We start from the raw sequence: 16,156 nt of genomic DNA, 5'->3' as shown, positions 1-16,156 counted from the left end.
CCTTAAAATCTTTCATTATTTATTATTTCATTATTAACCTGAAATGTTTTTTTCAGGAATGCTTACTTAGAAAGCGCTACATGCTTTTTCTTTTATAACAATATTTATATTTAAATACAAAATAACCAAAAATATGAATAATTAAAAAAACAAAATATATATAATAATAAATCATGCGATCATTAAATAACATTTTTATAATTAAAATTCCTACTGAGCTCACAGACGTCAGAACTGTCTCAACAAACTACGTATGTTTTGCTACTACGTCTTTTCAAGCGTAAAACAATTATTGGAAAACAAAGCCCATCCCCCACCGCAGATCAGTAAACACGATGATGGACAGATAAAGGTATTAGGGAAAGGGCTGTTGTACTTACGTCCAGACTAACCTGAAAAGACACCGTGTGGTAACTGGCCGGCACGCCCTCGTCTTCCTCATCGTCGCTATGGGAACGGGCGGGCCGCTGACTGGACGCTTTGGCTCGCCGCGACGCGCTTTCCTTCTCCCTCGGCTTCTTTCGGAGCCGGCTGGATTTGGAGTCATATTTGTGAAACTTTTTCTTCTCGTGGGTGCGGTATCCTACGGAGGGTGTGGAAACCATCAGCGGACTGAACTCAAATTAGGCTTTCAAGCGCACGTCGACCCATTCTCTCATCTGTCATGCGCGCAAAACCCAAAGCTATGACAAACAAAGCTACGACAATGATTCAGAGGTGCCGAAGCTTGTTCTTGGGTGACTGTCCGTCTTCACACCCTTTCATTTACTCTGCTTCTGACATATCTAGGTCCATTTTAGAACGGCATTAAAAAATTGCATATATCATAATTTTGTTTCTCTTTTGAATGGAAGCAAATAACTATAGTCTCTATCAAAGTGCTGCTTTCGCAAGACGTCCATTAAACTTGGCACTTTGATCAGCCGATCTCAAAGTGAGCGTGTAAGCCCCTGTTGACAGCAGGTGTCTATCCAGGTAAACAGACGCCTTCAAGTCGTGAAAAGGCCGTACTGAATGGCACAGCCAAGCTATAAAGTGTTGAATGAGTCTCGGCTAAGCCCGCTAATGATCGCCGACCACCTCGGATAGCATGAGAGTAAATGGAAAGGGTGCGCAGAGAACCCAGTCGAGTTGCCCTGGAGTGAAATGACTCACTGTTGGAGCGCACCTCAACACTAAAGAGCTTGCAGGCACCGACACATCCAATTGCAAAGCTTTTGAACTGAAACAGACGCTCACAGACAAACTAATCCCCCAAGGAGTCAACCATAAAATGCCCCTTAAAATTCCTAAAGGTTTGTTTGGGACGAAACCCATCAGAGGAAATCATTGCAATGTATCATGGTAACTTAAACCAGCTGGACTGGTTCAGTCCTATAAGTCAACAGGGTCTTGAATCATTTATAGCACGCAACAGTTTCTCACGAAATATTGAGCAATTAAAACATACCGTTGTTTAATAAGAGACACGTACCTCCATTAAGGCTCGCCTCTACGAAAACTCGTATGGCTCTAACGCAAAGCTCAAAGTTTTCCGGAGTGACGTGGGCGGCATCGCGCACAATGAAGGAAAGCGAATCCACGCACTTGATGAGGGACTTTGTGTCATGCAGACCCATGTCCTGTCCTAGGGTTAAACTGTATTGGTTTACGAGAGGATTGGGCAGGGGCTTCGGGGCAGGGGCTACTGGAGCTTTACTGCCTTCTAGGTCATCTTTGCCCACCTGGAAACGAAAACACAAAACTGTTATTTTGTGATGTAACCGCAGTCGATTACCAACATAATGACAATAGAAGAAACAATAAAAATGGTAAAACAAACCGTTTGCTTTAATGCACTTATAATGTATATCTAATGGCAATTAATTCCAGATAGATGAAGGTATCTTTTTGTTAAAGCACTGATTTCAATAAAAACTGTGTGTTACTTGAGCTGTGTAAACTCTAAATTGTCCTTTCGGTGATGACACCTGTTGCAGGCAAATGAACGTCTGGTTATGGTCATTCTGCGGGTGAATTTTTCTCTATGTAAACCGTCGCTTTCTGGTATCATTGCGCATATCGTGCAAAGCTTTACACAAAGCTGATTTCATGCGGTTACGACGGGAGCTCTAAACTGGATATGACAGGTTCAAATAAATAAAAGAAAGTACATTTTGTGAACACTCACCACAAGCCAGCCTATGTCGACATCAGTGGATGAACGGGGCATTCTGGACTTTCCTTGCTCGGTGTAAACCTCCGAGTCAGACGTGTAGCCTCGGTCAAGCATTACTTCTGTATGATGATATGAACTTAGTTCACTGTCGGACTGAGCACCTGGAAAAATAGTTATGCAACATTGCGTTTATGTTTAACAGCATGCCAGATTTTCCATTTTTTTTTCAATGGCAAAAAAAGACATTTGTTAGAAATGTAAAATTTGACTTCTAAAGGTATAACAGGCTATTTTGGATTGATGCATAATGTCTCTTCAGCAGCAATGTCTGCTTGCTTATGTCCTGAAGTGCCGCAGTGGACCGGAGGATTACACAAGATAAGCCACTATGTAAATAACCATCTGGAAATGGACTACACGTCACGGTCCACTGTTTCTGGAGTTGCATTACACCTTCTATGGCTGGAAACATGTGGGAATGAACAAATCACCTGTGTCGTTGTCTGGGCTGGTGTTAGCGACCTGCAGGGCAGCCGGGGGTTTGATCCGGCCCCGATGCATTCCAGAAGGGAAAACAGCGTGTACCAGTCATCGGTGCAATGGATGTTGGCTGCGTTGGTTTTGAGAAGCTCGTGCAAGCCGAAGGCCACATCTCTAAAGACTCTGGACAGAACGTGAGGCTTCATCATCAACAGCAGTTGAAGGGAGAGGAGAACCTGTGTACAGACACGGCAGTCAAACAAAAGAAGTCTTATGTGGCTGCTTATTTTCATGATACTGGTCCTGTGTGTGCGCACATGTGTCATGTATGTTTGTGGTTGCGGGGTTCATTTAGTTAAGTGGGAAATAGGGCACGCACATGTCACAGTGCATGAAATCCATCTCCTCTCTTTCTGGACATTTTGGGATTTAGCGTATATCACTCACTGACATATACAAACATTTTAGGCGTGATTTGTAGCGTAACAACAGGAAGTGTGAGTTTGCATCTGTGGTCATACCTGTGAGCCGATGTCCTCTCTGCGCAGTAAACGTATGGCGAGTCTGAGCAAGCCAACCACGGCTCTCTCCACCAGGAAACAGCTCTCATTAGCGTGAACACACAGTTGATATAAGTGATCTCGTACCGTCTGCCATACACACGATACTCTGTCCCTGAAAACACAAAATCAACCAATTATATCCCTCTCAAGGCCAGACAGATTCCATCCACTGCGATTCTAAAAATGTTATGATGATATTGATAAATAGGATAGATGATAACTTGCTGAATAAATATGTTTAACAGCTTAAATCCTATATTCCAAGATTACAAACAAACAGATTTCAATTGTTGATGTTTGACTATACTGTACTTTATATGTACACCTGCAATATTTCAATAATGCTGACAAATTGTGTAGTCCTATATTAAGGCTATGTACTGTACATGTAGTACCTGTTTTCAAGAACAATACGCAGCAGCATCTCCAGACAGAAAGCAGCATCTTCTTCATCGTATGTTTCCTCATCGGGGGTCACAGAGATAAGAGCCTGGAGGAAAGAAACATTTGTATCTATGATAAAACCAAAGCTTCTCCAACTTTGTATTTAGGCTTTATATTCTATTAATATGACAACAGTTGAGCAATAGAGAGGATTAAATCTTAAAAGACCCCAAAAATACAATGGTTAGTTTACGGTATACACCCGCTCTTTGTCAAAAACAGAGCTTACCTTCATGAGTTCCTGTAAAGATTCCAGCTGCAGGAACTTGCTTTCTGTGATCAGCTTCTCCGGGTCACATTGCTGGAGGTGGAAAAAGAAATGTGAAAACGGCCTTTTGTTCATATTGTTTTAGAATGAGCCATAAATCAAATGTGTGAGACGTACCTTTATGCAGAGCAGTGCGGCTTGTTTGGCCTCCTGGTTCTCAGTGGATGGTCCTCTTGGTCCGGACTGCTCGCTCAATGTTAACCAGCTCACAAAACTCAATACAGCCGATTCACCCCTAAGGGAAACCGATACAAAAAGAGACGTTGCAAGTGAATTGTGTGCATTTCAAATGAGCATTCTCAAATTATTTGAGCTGCTTTATACTTCCTGTACAGGTAGATCAGCTGCTACAGTAGGTGTATTTACTTTTATACTCCACATTGCTTATGCTTAAGAACATTCACGTAATAGGATATGTATTCAAAAAGCTACAAAACTGGAATGTATCAATAGAAGGTATGACATCACTATACCGTCAATAAAATTTACAAACTTCACAAAATATAACAGATAATTACAACTGAGGTGCTGTTCAATGTCATAACATATTGTAACAGCACAATACTTTCTCCAACAAAAACAGCTCAACAGCTTGTTTTCGTAACCCTGTCAAGTCACCTGTTTGATGGCGTCTCTTCACGCTGTAAAGAAATCTTCTCATTTGGGTCCACGAAGTCCTCAACCTTTAAATGAGACAAAACACCAATGCAAAATCTTCATTTGACAGTAGGTGGCAATATAGCATGATCTAAACAGGAAAGCTTGATCATATAAACCCATTAGCAAGAAAGTGTCTTCTACCAAAAACGCATTTACTTTCCTCTATGCACGCAAGAATTACAGGTGTTCCGACTCACCTCAACCATGGACTTTGGTAAGAGCTCAGCCCTGAAAAGCTGCAACATAGAATCCATGATGTTCTTCCATCCCTCTCGTAAGATGTCACCGTGACGATGGGCCAGGCTGAACACAGTCTTGGCAGCGATTTGAGCCTTCCTGTTACTGCCAAACACGGTGGGCAGGTTCTCTGCAGACTGAACGCAAACACAAAGACTCAATGAGTTAAGGCTTCACTAAATGACTGTAGTGTGCTGAACACATCTGTATGCGCTAGCTCAGGATTTACCTCAGAGCTGAGAGTAGTAAACTTGCAGAGAGAAATGATTAAGTTGTCGAAAACGTCGCTGAAACCGTAGTGTGCAGAGATCATGGCACATTTCCTGTAAAACAGCAGAGGAAGAGATGTTTTTTATATAACATGTTTGGGTATCAATTAATGAAGAAATTCTGGGGCAATGAGAATTTGAATGATTTTAAATATAAAACTACATAATAAATATATTAAAAATTAATAATTCATATTTTTGCTTTAAGAAATTGTTTTTAAAGAGTCAACAATTGTGTTTTAAACTGCAGTGTTGGGAGTAACTACTTAGTGAGTTAGTAACTGTAATTCAATTACTTTTCCCTTCAATTACTTTTCCCTTGAAATAATAAAGTAAGGGATTACTCTTATTTTTCCTGTAATTTAATTACAGTTAACTGGTGTAATTAAACTAAATACTGTGTGTAATATATGTGTGTGCAATAGTGTAATTGACATAAAAATTCCTAGTCTTAAGCCAATTGCATATTGAGTCCGAAATTTGCGTCTGAAATATCTTCGAGGTAAAAAATAAACACGACTGTATTTTTCGCATCCGTCAAGCATTTTGAGTGGCCTTTTTTAACATTTCAGAGAGACTGTACAAAAGAGAGCCAAATACGAAAAAAAGTATACGAAAATTTCGGACTGTATGTGCAAAGACCTTTACTTAAAAGTCCATGCTTTAATGTACAATTCTCACATTTGTAAAACTTGGTCAGTTAATAATACTAAATGTAGTTTTATATTATTTATTTGAATGAATAAAAAGAGCCGCTTCATGTCTATTCTTAAATCAATTCTAATCAAGGTTGATGCCGGATATAGTTATAAGTAATTAAATACTTTTGGAGAGAGTCATTTGAACAGTAAGCAATTAAACTATTGAATATGTAATTAGTAACTAGTAATAAAAAACTTTCAAAGTAACTTGCGCAAAACTAATCGAAATAATGATATTCTCTTACAAATGTAGTATATTTTGGTTATTAGCTTTTAGTTATTGTACCATATATACAAAAAAACTCTCAGTTTCAGACATATGATATCTCTTCTGTCCTTCTGAAACATTGTATCTCTCTATTTTGTGATTTTTTGTTGTTGCCATAAATCATTATTATTAGTCACCATGTTTTTCACAAGGTTTCACAAATATCTAACCAATAAAAAGTATTGAACAGTGTTTGTCAACTTTGACATCACAATGTTTAATCAATAAAAAAAGTGAATCAATTTAAAATCTGAATTTGGACATCCAAGGTTTCGGAATGACAGCATTGATATAATGCATCATCATAATATTCTGATCTCTATATCTTACCTGAACCCAGCAATGGCTTTCTGAATAATGGCATCATCCAGACTCTTATCAAAAACGTAGGAGAGGGCGGCAATAGTGGGTCCCCAGGTCATGCTGAAGAGGTCGCGATCGTAACTGCTGTCAGGCACGTGAAGGAACAGCCCTTCCGGCGTAGCTCCTCTATGCAGCAAAACGCTCCACACGTAGTTCTCCTTCACCAGCCCTGACTGCTCATCCGGCATCACGATCTCCTCATTCCTGCAGGACGACACACATTTGTTAGCTTATCCCAAATTAAATTAAAAAAAATGAATACTAACATTAATACTGTTAGCGAGCATCATTATTGTGGAGCGTTCATGTCTAATTTTATCATAGCTAGAGTTACCAATAAAAACATCTATCATGTCTTGATTTTAAAGAATGAAACATCCTGAACCTAAACGTTGACATAATTATCATATTGGTTCAGCTTTTCCCTCAAAGCATGAACTAACTTGATAGCGTTGTAGATGTCTTCCAGCATGTCTTGATCAAAGTCAATCCCTCCGTTCACACCTTTCAGATTCTTCTTGAATTGCTGTACAGACGAAAAAAACAAACAGCACAAGGAAACTGATTAAAATGCCTTCATTCCATCCAATTACTGCAACATCCTCAAACTATCGCCTTTCAAATCCAATAATTGGTCTCGGTTTATTACCGCCGGTGTCACTTAATAGGTGTTAGTGTTAATCAGGCTGGTCTAAGGCCAAGCTCAGCTCAAATAAACACACAGACGTCTGCTGCTGAGTGATGGCGTTAGGCCACTGTTTTACTGCATACTTTCTTAATGGCAGGTAAAGCAAAGGAAACCCGAGCCCCCCTCGAGACCCAGATGAACAGAAGGAGAAATAAACAGGAGTAAACACGGGGAGGGTCCCAGAGCAGACACGCACAAGCGCGCTATCGGACCCTGAGACGGGACAGCTGGAGCGGGCGGCTGCCAAAGGGCCGGTCTGCTCCTGCTGCTCGCCTTTCACCCCTCTGTGCTCCGGCTGAATACCTGCTGATTGCCGTTTCCACTGCTCTCTGTATTCATTTACAACAGCACATCTTCAGCCGGAAGGTTTGCATGATGATGTGTTTAAAAGGGGCTGATGCAAGCGCATGGAAAAGTTAGGGCGCCCGTGGCGTGCCAACTGGAAGTTATTTGTAAGAAGATGCCGCCTGTGGCTCCTGTTTATATATCTAAGGGTAAACCTCACCAAAACATGCCCAGATCACATTTCAACCCAAAGTCAAGACAAAAAAAAAATATATTATTTACATTTTTGTATACTTACCTATAGTATACTTTTTCTTTATTATTTACACATACAATACATTTCAAATTATTTATACAATTCACTATTTAACTAAATTATTATTTTGCTAGCAATGTGCAAAATGTTTTAGTGTTTTTCATTTCAAGTGCACTAAGAATGAGTGATATAGTTTAAAAGTTAATATTCATCTTTGTTAATGTTTTTAATAGGATTAAAACAAAGGCATTATAACAATTACCATGTATTAATAGATTAAATTAAAAATATATATATATTTCTTCATTCACTTAAAAGTAATACAAATAAGATTGTTTTTCCATTACCCATTTTTACTCTGGTGGGAAATTTTTATCAGTCATGAAAATAAATGACCAGCATGTTAAAAAAATGTATGGTCTTAAGAATCAGCTTTATTTTTATAAATGTCATTTTTCCATATATCATTATTGGCCAATATTCACCAACGAGAAGAGCTGGTGACTAAACCTCGTAACTTCTCAAAATGTCAGTTTAAAACAATTGAAGCATGATAGACAATGATAATGATAGACAAAATGTGAAATAACTCCATTAGCTTGATTTTGGTAACAATAAAATGCCACATGTGAGTGCTTGACCATATATGAAAACAACAAAATCAATATTGATTATATTAATTATCATATGATTAAATATTAGTAGTTTTATTAAATGTGTGATTATTCAAGAAATACAATGTTTCTTACTTTCCTAGCCGTTCTGGACATGGTTAGGTTGTTTCTGTCTGACAATGACAAAATATCTTATTTCCTTCTTTTGAGGTTGAAATATGACCCAGACTTTTTTACACACCAGCAAAAGATTACAATTACTAATACTATTACAAAAATATGCCGTTCGCAGTCAGCAATGATTCAATTATTCTGACACTGAGGTTATCCAATGAGGGGTTGCCAAAAAGGTCATTTCAAGAAGTTCGTGACTCGCGCATCATAAAAAAATTGATTGCAAATGCAACTGATTTTATTATGAGTATTATTAATTTTTAATGTGCCAGTCAGCAATAGTCATTTGTTCATATGAGACTTCCCAGGGTGACGTTTTTGTTTTTCTTCTATGTTTTAAGCTTGACTCAATTAAGGCCAGTTGTTTGAGACACACGAAAGCGAGACCTGCATGGCTGTGTGACGACAACCTGCATGTGTGCCGACATCTGGCTTCATAACACGCTTACACCTAAAACATGTAACTTATCTCACACTGTTAAGTCACAGAGGTGAAACTGATCTCTTATGGATCGCATGTGAGACCCTTTACATGTGACCTGGACTCACCTCCACCGTCATGGGGATGTTCTGCTTTCGTACGTTATGGTTGTGCTGGTCGGTGTTCAGCATGATGACGGCGTAAGACAGAGCGAAGCCGGCGTCGTTGATCTTGAAGGGATTACCGTTCACTTTCTGCACACAAGAGAGAGAGAACACGTTCAACCGAGACGGCAGGAATATCATCATCACGTCACCTAATATACACGTTTATCTTTACATTCTCGCTTTGAACGGGGTTTACCCCGAGAAAAATATGAAAGGGCACTGTAATTCCTCTGGGATGTCTTCCCAGTGTAAATGTCAGAAACTGAATCCATTCTAGTTTCGATACATCACGGCAGGGCGCAACCCCCGTGCCCATGTGGCAAAATCACATGAGCTCATCGGTTGCGATTGAGAGCGCAGACTAAGAAAAGAAATTACTATGCATACTTTCCAGGTCAGTCCGCCTTTAGTGTGCACGTGGCAAGCGTGTCCTAAATATCCCCTGATTGCCTGAGCCGCTTTCCGCAGCGGACGGATATGTCTCACTTCCCACCCAAGCATTTTCCTCTACCCTGATTACCTGCGTGACTAATGACCCTGTCCTTGATGTCCGGCGAAACGCTGTTCTCTTGTCCCTAATTACCTGATGATGGGGCCAGCTGCTGACCGGGATTGACTTGGCGTGCGGCAATGGAAGAACTGGAGGACGGCAGCCAGCCTACAAACTATTTAAAGGGTATATATGTGCGCCGCAGTCCCACCATCCCATGCGTCCCTAACGCTACGAGAGCACGTTGCAGTGTTTACGTGGCCGCCAGTTGACTTACTTGCCAGTTGTCGGTGAAGGTTTCCAAGAGGCGATGAATGACAGGCGCTTCGCCAGGAAGACGGAATGCCTCCAGATACAAGCGGAGAGCTTCATCTATACGCAGGCCTTGGAAGGTGAACGTACTGTGGAATGGAAAGAGGGAGTTTGAGAAAAATGTATTAAGCCATCGAGAAGAAATTCGAAACCCAAACGACTTTTACGTCATGCCAACAGTCAAAGTCGGGCAGAGGGAGACGAGCCGCCCACTAACAACTTATTATGGTGTTAATAGATCTAATCTAGGTGTTTTTTAGATGTTAGCGTTACATGATGAGTGAACATTAACCAACTACTCAAAAAAAATCTTTGCTTCACCCCTTTTATTTAGAGGCACAGTGGCGTGCTAAAAGGTTACCAATGAAAGAATGATGGATGTGAGTGCTTTGGCTTTGGAAATTTTGTGAACCAGTTTGGAGCTCGTGTCACCTACGACTGCCATGGCTCAATGTGTTGGAAATCTTCTTCTATTTCTAACGGGTGAGTGTGACAGATGCTCAAGATTTCACAACATCTGAGAGCGACATGCCCTACCATTATTGAGATCTTTCCAGATGGTAAGTGAGCTACTGACCTAACCCTCACACTCAGAAAGATGCAATAAAGAGAAGGTTTACTTGACAAAGCTGTCCAGCAGGTCTGTGTTTCGGCGGTCGCTTATGAACTCTCCGATCATCTTCTTGTCAAGGCGGGGATTCTCTCTCAGCCACTGGGCCACTTCATTATTGTCCATCGGGCTGCTGAGCAAACCTTTCTCCTGCAGGAACTGAATGCCTTTCTTTGGCGACAGGTTGAACTGCTCTGTACCCGTGATGAGAAGCTTTAAAGTACAAAAACACCACAATTATTATTTATAATATGTATTTAATACGTTATATTGATATATCATAATGGCAAAGCACCTTCTTCTTGTTCTTGATCTCTAAAAGTTCCTGAGAAACCGGCAGACAGTTGGAGAAACGCTGAGGCTTTTTAGGGACTTTCTTCTCTGCTGGATTAAAACAATGAAGCATGAGTTTATTGTAATTCCTTAAAGAATACCGAATCACAGTAAATGTTATTTGTTGTGTTATTTGTCTGTTGGATTTCACAGGCAAAACGGCAATGAAGTACCTGAATCGGTTTCTTCCTGATCTTGTCTACCTAATCTCATCTTCTCTGCCATCAGATGACCACTGGTTGGAGGACAGATAGACTTCCCTTCCGACACCACATCATTCTGACCATTAGAAGTTGGACGAGACTTGCCAGCCTCTGTAAGCAGCCAAATAAAGAGATTATAACTATGAGACTATGAGAATCTATGGACATCACAGAAAATCTTTTAAAGAATAGTTCAACTAAATATAAAAAAAATTCTCAAATAACTCACCCCCTTATAATCAACCTAGATTTATATGACTTCCTTTCTTCAGTTGAACACAAACAAATCATTGTACAGTATATTAAAATGCTTTCATGTTATTTTATATGGGTCACAACATGGTGAAGCAACATAAACCACAACCATCCATCCCTAAATTAATGCACAAGACATTAATGCAAACGTAGGTTAATAAATGTCTTCTGAAGCCAGACAACACGTTTGTATTTTTTCGTGTTTGTATCAATTGCTAAATTCAAATACTTTGCAAACTTTAGTTCTCACACGCCTCTCGACTAGATGCCTTTAAGACGACTAGACAAATTCCTAAAGATTAAAACCAACAAGATTTCAAGTCATTGATTAATAAGTTAAAAATCTTGTTTACACTCACAAACTTAATTAGTTTCAGAAGGTATTCGAAAGTCAATAGGGTTACTTTAATGACGGATGTGCTTTTTGGAGCATCATACTTTTGAGACCCATCAAAAAGGTTGACACCATTTTAATATTCATTTGTTTTTAACTGAACAAATGACGTCATACTGTATATCTGAAATGTCATTAAGAGTAAATGATGAGAGATAATGGTCATATTTGGGTGAACTATTCCTTTAATGTTATTCCTGAGAGTCTGTGCACCTGTGGTTGAATCTGTGAGTCTGTTGACCAAACCGTCTGCCTCTGTAGTGGCCTCCGATTGGTCCTGCTGTGCAGCGCTGTTGAGCACTTTGGCCTGACAGTGAGCTTCTGTGCTGTCAATCACAGTCAACAGGGCTTCGAGTGACAGGAGATGGGTTGTATAGAGCTGCCCAGACACTGGGAAGGCATTCTGTAAACAGGAGACAAAGAATTTAGTCATTTTGTGGCTTAAGCCAAACAATGATATGAACTGCAACTACAGTGCACATCAAACAAATGCTTTAATGTTGCCGGGTACGATGTGTTAAGTTGATCAAATCAATTGCATTTTAGATTTATTTCATCTCTATTAACAGAACCTGAGAGGGTGGAGTGGCTCACCTTAGAGAGAAGTTTGGTAAGGTCTTCAAACAGGTTGGAGCAGTAGAAATCACTGTCATAATTTATATACAGCTCGGTGACAAAGCTGGGGATTCTCCAGAGCTGTACGACAGCCTCCAGGGCCATCTCCTTCAATTCATAGGGCATTTTAGGGTTTTCTGAGGTAATAATATCCATCAGCCTCTTCAGGTACATCTATGGGAGACACAAAGAATGATTATTGTATTCAAGATGCTTGCGTCTCAGCACATGAGCGATTCAATCGCATACCTCAAGCTGAAACTTCAGATGTTCCCGCATGCTTTCAAAGAGAAGAAAGCAAACACGTATGGAGGCGGCGTAGAGATTTATTCTGTCCATGCTTAATAACTGTAAAGAAAGACACCAAGAATGTTTAAAACAGCAATGCAAGACTAGATCCAAAAAACAACAGAACCATAAGCGTTCACCTGTGTAAGGTGCCTACACAGCTCATCTTTGACCAGACAGAGGAGTGACTGGTAAGGGGCGATGTGAGCAGCTTCTAACGCCACGTTCAACAGCTGCAGACCCATGTGCATCATCACATCCGAGTTATGTCGGTCGTGCGGGTTAGTAAGAGATATGAGGAACCGGAAGAGCTCTCTCAGACATGGGAGTCCATAGGGGATTAGAGCGGCACCTACGGGGTTACAAATGGAACAATTACAAAAACTGTGATAATGAAGATCAACATTTCTTGTCGATTTGCAGCAGTTCTCCTACCCTCTCTTTGGGTAGACGGCATGAAGCGCACTCCTCTGGGGTTTACATAATCCATATCATGAACGGATGCCGAATCTGACTGATCTGCCAGCAGGTCTCTGTCTTCCAGGACCTCAGGGATGGACTCTACTGATGCTGACTGGGCACGTTCCACTCCCCTGCCGTCAGACTGATGACACAACCAATCATCATCATCATCACAGTCAGTCATGAGGTACACAGAGTCTTGGGCTATTTGTTAAGAGTTTTACAGGTAGGTAACAGTTTTAGACAGCATTACATGCACACAAGAATGGCTTTGGCACAAGAATTACGGTTTCTAAAATACAGGGATTACAAGCATCCAAGAAATTGTCTTAACTTCTGTTAATTAAAAGCAAATACGGACCTAAATTGAATTTAATCACTGGTGACCTGAAAGCTTATTTTTTATTAGTTAAACATTTCTTAAACAAACTGGAAATATAAAAACAAATAAATGTAATAAAATGTAATATTGCTATTAAGGTTTAAATAAATTGACATGAGAATAGATCAAAAATTCTAAAAATTAAAATGAAAACAAACAAATATCTAAATAAAAGTAAATTCAAAATTAGTAATTTTCAACAATTAATTGCAATTAATCACATTCAGAATAAAAGTTTGTGTTTACATAATATGTCTGTGTAGCATGCATTTTCATTTTTCAATCATATATATTTAATCGAAAATAATTAATAAAAATAAAAAAATGTAAAGAATACATTTTTATAAAGTCTACAATTTAAATGTATAATTCCTATATACATGTACATGTATGCGTTCATAAAAAAAATATGCACACTACACAGACATATATTATGTAAAGACCAACTTTTATACTGGTTGCGATTAATCGTTGAACAGCCCTACTCATAAATATTAACAAACTCAATGAAACTAAAATGACTAGTAAGCAGGTCACTACAGTCAGCTCATTTTAAGAAACAGTATATATATATATATATATTTGCTGAGAGTTGGACAAAGTCCAAAAAAATTTGCCCCCAAAAATCTTTATTTCTTAAATATCATAAAACCACTGTTCATGTCTAAATAAAAAAACTCTGGGTCACCTGTGCTTCCAGTCGGCCCAGTTCTGAGGGTGTCACGGGTGTGCTGGCTGTTGAGCTGCTCAGTTCCAGGTCTGTAAGATCCTCCTTAGAGGTGGTTTTTGATCCAGCGTCCAGACCGCTATCAGTGGTTGGGCTAGAGATAGAGGAAGCACTATCTGAACCAGGAAGAGAAGAGGATCCTCCAGTTTGCTGTTCTATGAATGGGACTCCACCTAGATAAGCACATTAAGATGGTATGCGATGCTTTGGAAACATAGACAACTTGTGACCGATTTATGTCAAGTGCTCTACTCTATGTCAAAATACCGGAGATGTTGTTGGTGAGTGTACTGGACTGGGCTGGATCCATCTGGCCCGAGGGGCTGCGCACCATGTGACGAGGAGGTCGGGGTGATCGCTTCTGTTTCTTCCACTTGGATGACTCGCTCAAACCCCCGGCTCTCATCTTTAACTTCAAAACAAACGCAGAATCTTGTTAAATCAAACCCAACGCTGCAGTTCACTGCACAAGGAACAATGCAGGAGGCAGAGACGTGAAGAAAATCTCACAACACCTCAGATGCCAACACAAGAACAGTTGCATAAACATTTGTTTAAAGACTCTTGGGTCTGTATGTATGCTGAGGACACTGTACAAGACAAAAGATGTATAGATCAACCTTATCTCCAGGCATCTGATGTACATGATTCTTACCGTTTCAGGCAGGAATGACATTCTTGAGAAATGTAATTCTTTCGGTTCAAAATCAGATTTTACAAGTGCTGTAAAACGATTAATCGTGATTAATCGCATCCAGTAAAAAAGTTTGTGTTTACATATTATTTGATTGTGCATATTCATTTAGTGTTTATTAACACTTACACATACATCATTAGGAAATATCTGCGTGTAAATTTATATATAATTTAAATTATATAAAAACATTTATTGATTTTAATATATTTTTTAAATGTATACACATGTATGTGTATGTGCTTATAAATACACAATTAATTTGCACAATACACAGACATAAATATCGTAAACACTAACCTTTATTCTGGACATACAGAACAAGTCAAACACTGTTATTTATGTCTAAAATGAATATGACTTTGCAGATTAAGCAAAGTACCTGGCAATAATGTCAAAGCACTGACAGGTTAAAAACACTGGGGTTGGAAAAGGTTACAGGAAGTCTACGATCTCTTCTTTCTTACCTGTACTCGTTTGTTTTTCCATAAGATATTGTAAGCCTCGGGAGAGAAGGGGCAGGCCCCGGGATTAGTGATCGTGTCACAAACTCGGACGGAGACGCATGATGTGTGGGCAACACATACAAGACCACCATGCATGGGGTACACACGGGAACAAGTTTCACTCATACCACCACTACATCCATGCAGTTCCCATGGGGAAACATCACCACACACCCTCACCATCAATAACTCATTGATACGTCCATCCATACACATTCTACAGCATAACAGGGAATGGGGGGTGCACCTCAGCATATATTACGCACAAATACATGGACTTGGTAGAAGATCCAGAAACAGGGAACGGATGGAATGAACAGACCAGAAATAAGCGCACAAAGAGCATGCAAATTGGCATTCAAATAGGATTTCTGGTCTTTGAGAAATGAAAAAAGTGCCCATTCGAATGAATACCCACTAAAATAGAAAAAGTGACATTCAAATGACAAGAAAAAAGTATATTTAACAAAACTGTACTCGTATTAAAAAGTGCTCATGTGGTTTAACCTCATACTGAAAGGCGGTTCGACTCCTTTGCATAAAGAATAAAGCTGGATTCAAAATATATAACATCGTTCATCCATCACGGTCCATGTAGGACATTTTCTTTAAAATGTCATTTGACTAAATTGACTTTCCACTCACTTGAAATAAAACAGCAAACATTTATGTTCTTCCATAAGTAACATATACAAGCGATTCATTGTTAATACCTCGTAAAGCTGCAATCCATAACATTTTAGGATAAAAACCTCAAAAATATATATTTTATTTACTTTAACGCAGGCAAATTTAAATATATAAAGTTACCTGCAATTTCAAACAGAAGGGGCTACAAATCAGCTTTACATTTCTGCTTTTAAAACTTC

At 39.4% G+C, this 16,156-nt stretch overlaps 1 protein-coding gene across 1 annotated transcript in view; it reads right to left on the bottom strand.

The window, feature by feature from the left end:
• The window catches only part of gbf1 (golgi brefeldin A resistant guanine nucleotide exchange factor 1), a 71,419-nt gene that overhangs the window by 7,631 nt on the left and 47,632 nt on the right, over positions 1-16,156 (bottom strand). Inside the window, 26 exon segments of the mRNA XM_056760187.1 lie at positions 393-583; positions 1,475-1,724; positions 2,171-2,319; positions 2,650-2,703; positions 2,706-2,874; positions 3,160-3,313; positions 3,597-3,691; positions 3,875-3,946; positions 4,031-4,148; positions 4,532-4,596; positions 4,771-4,947; positions 5,040-5,133; positions 6,379-6,615; positions 6,855-6,937; positions 8,978-9,103; positions 9,784-9,907; positions 10,439-10,641; positions 10,724-10,812; positions 10,935-11,075; positions 11,827-12,016; positions 12,208-12,402; positions 12,478-12,576; positions 12,657-12,868; positions 12,952-13,120; positions 14,049-14,260; positions 14,355-14,499. Of these exon segments, the coding sequence (XP_056616165.1) occupies positions 393-583; positions 1,475-1,724; positions 2,171-2,319; positions 2,650-2,703; positions 2,706-2,874; positions 3,160-3,313; positions 3,597-3,691; positions 3,875-3,946; positions 4,031-4,148; positions 4,532-4,596; positions 4,771-4,947; positions 5,040-5,133; positions 6,379-6,615; positions 6,855-6,937; positions 8,978-9,103; positions 9,784-9,907; positions 10,439-10,641; positions 10,724-10,812; positions 10,935-11,075; positions 11,827-12,016; positions 12,208-12,402; positions 12,478-12,576; positions 12,657-12,868; positions 12,952-13,120; positions 14,049-14,260; positions 14,355-14,499 (3,813 nt within the window).

Source organism: Triplophysa dalaica, chromosome 11 (assembly GCF_015846415.1).
Source record: "Triplophysa dalaica isolate WHDGS20190420 chromosome 11, ASM1584641v1, whole genome shotgun sequence".
Lineage (NCBI taxonomy): Eukaryota > Metazoa > Chordata > Actinopteri > Cypriniformes > Nemacheilidae > Triplophysa > Triplophysa dalaica.
Note: the sequence above shows the minus strand (reverse complement) of the source record. Positions and strands in the feature narration are given on the sequence as shown.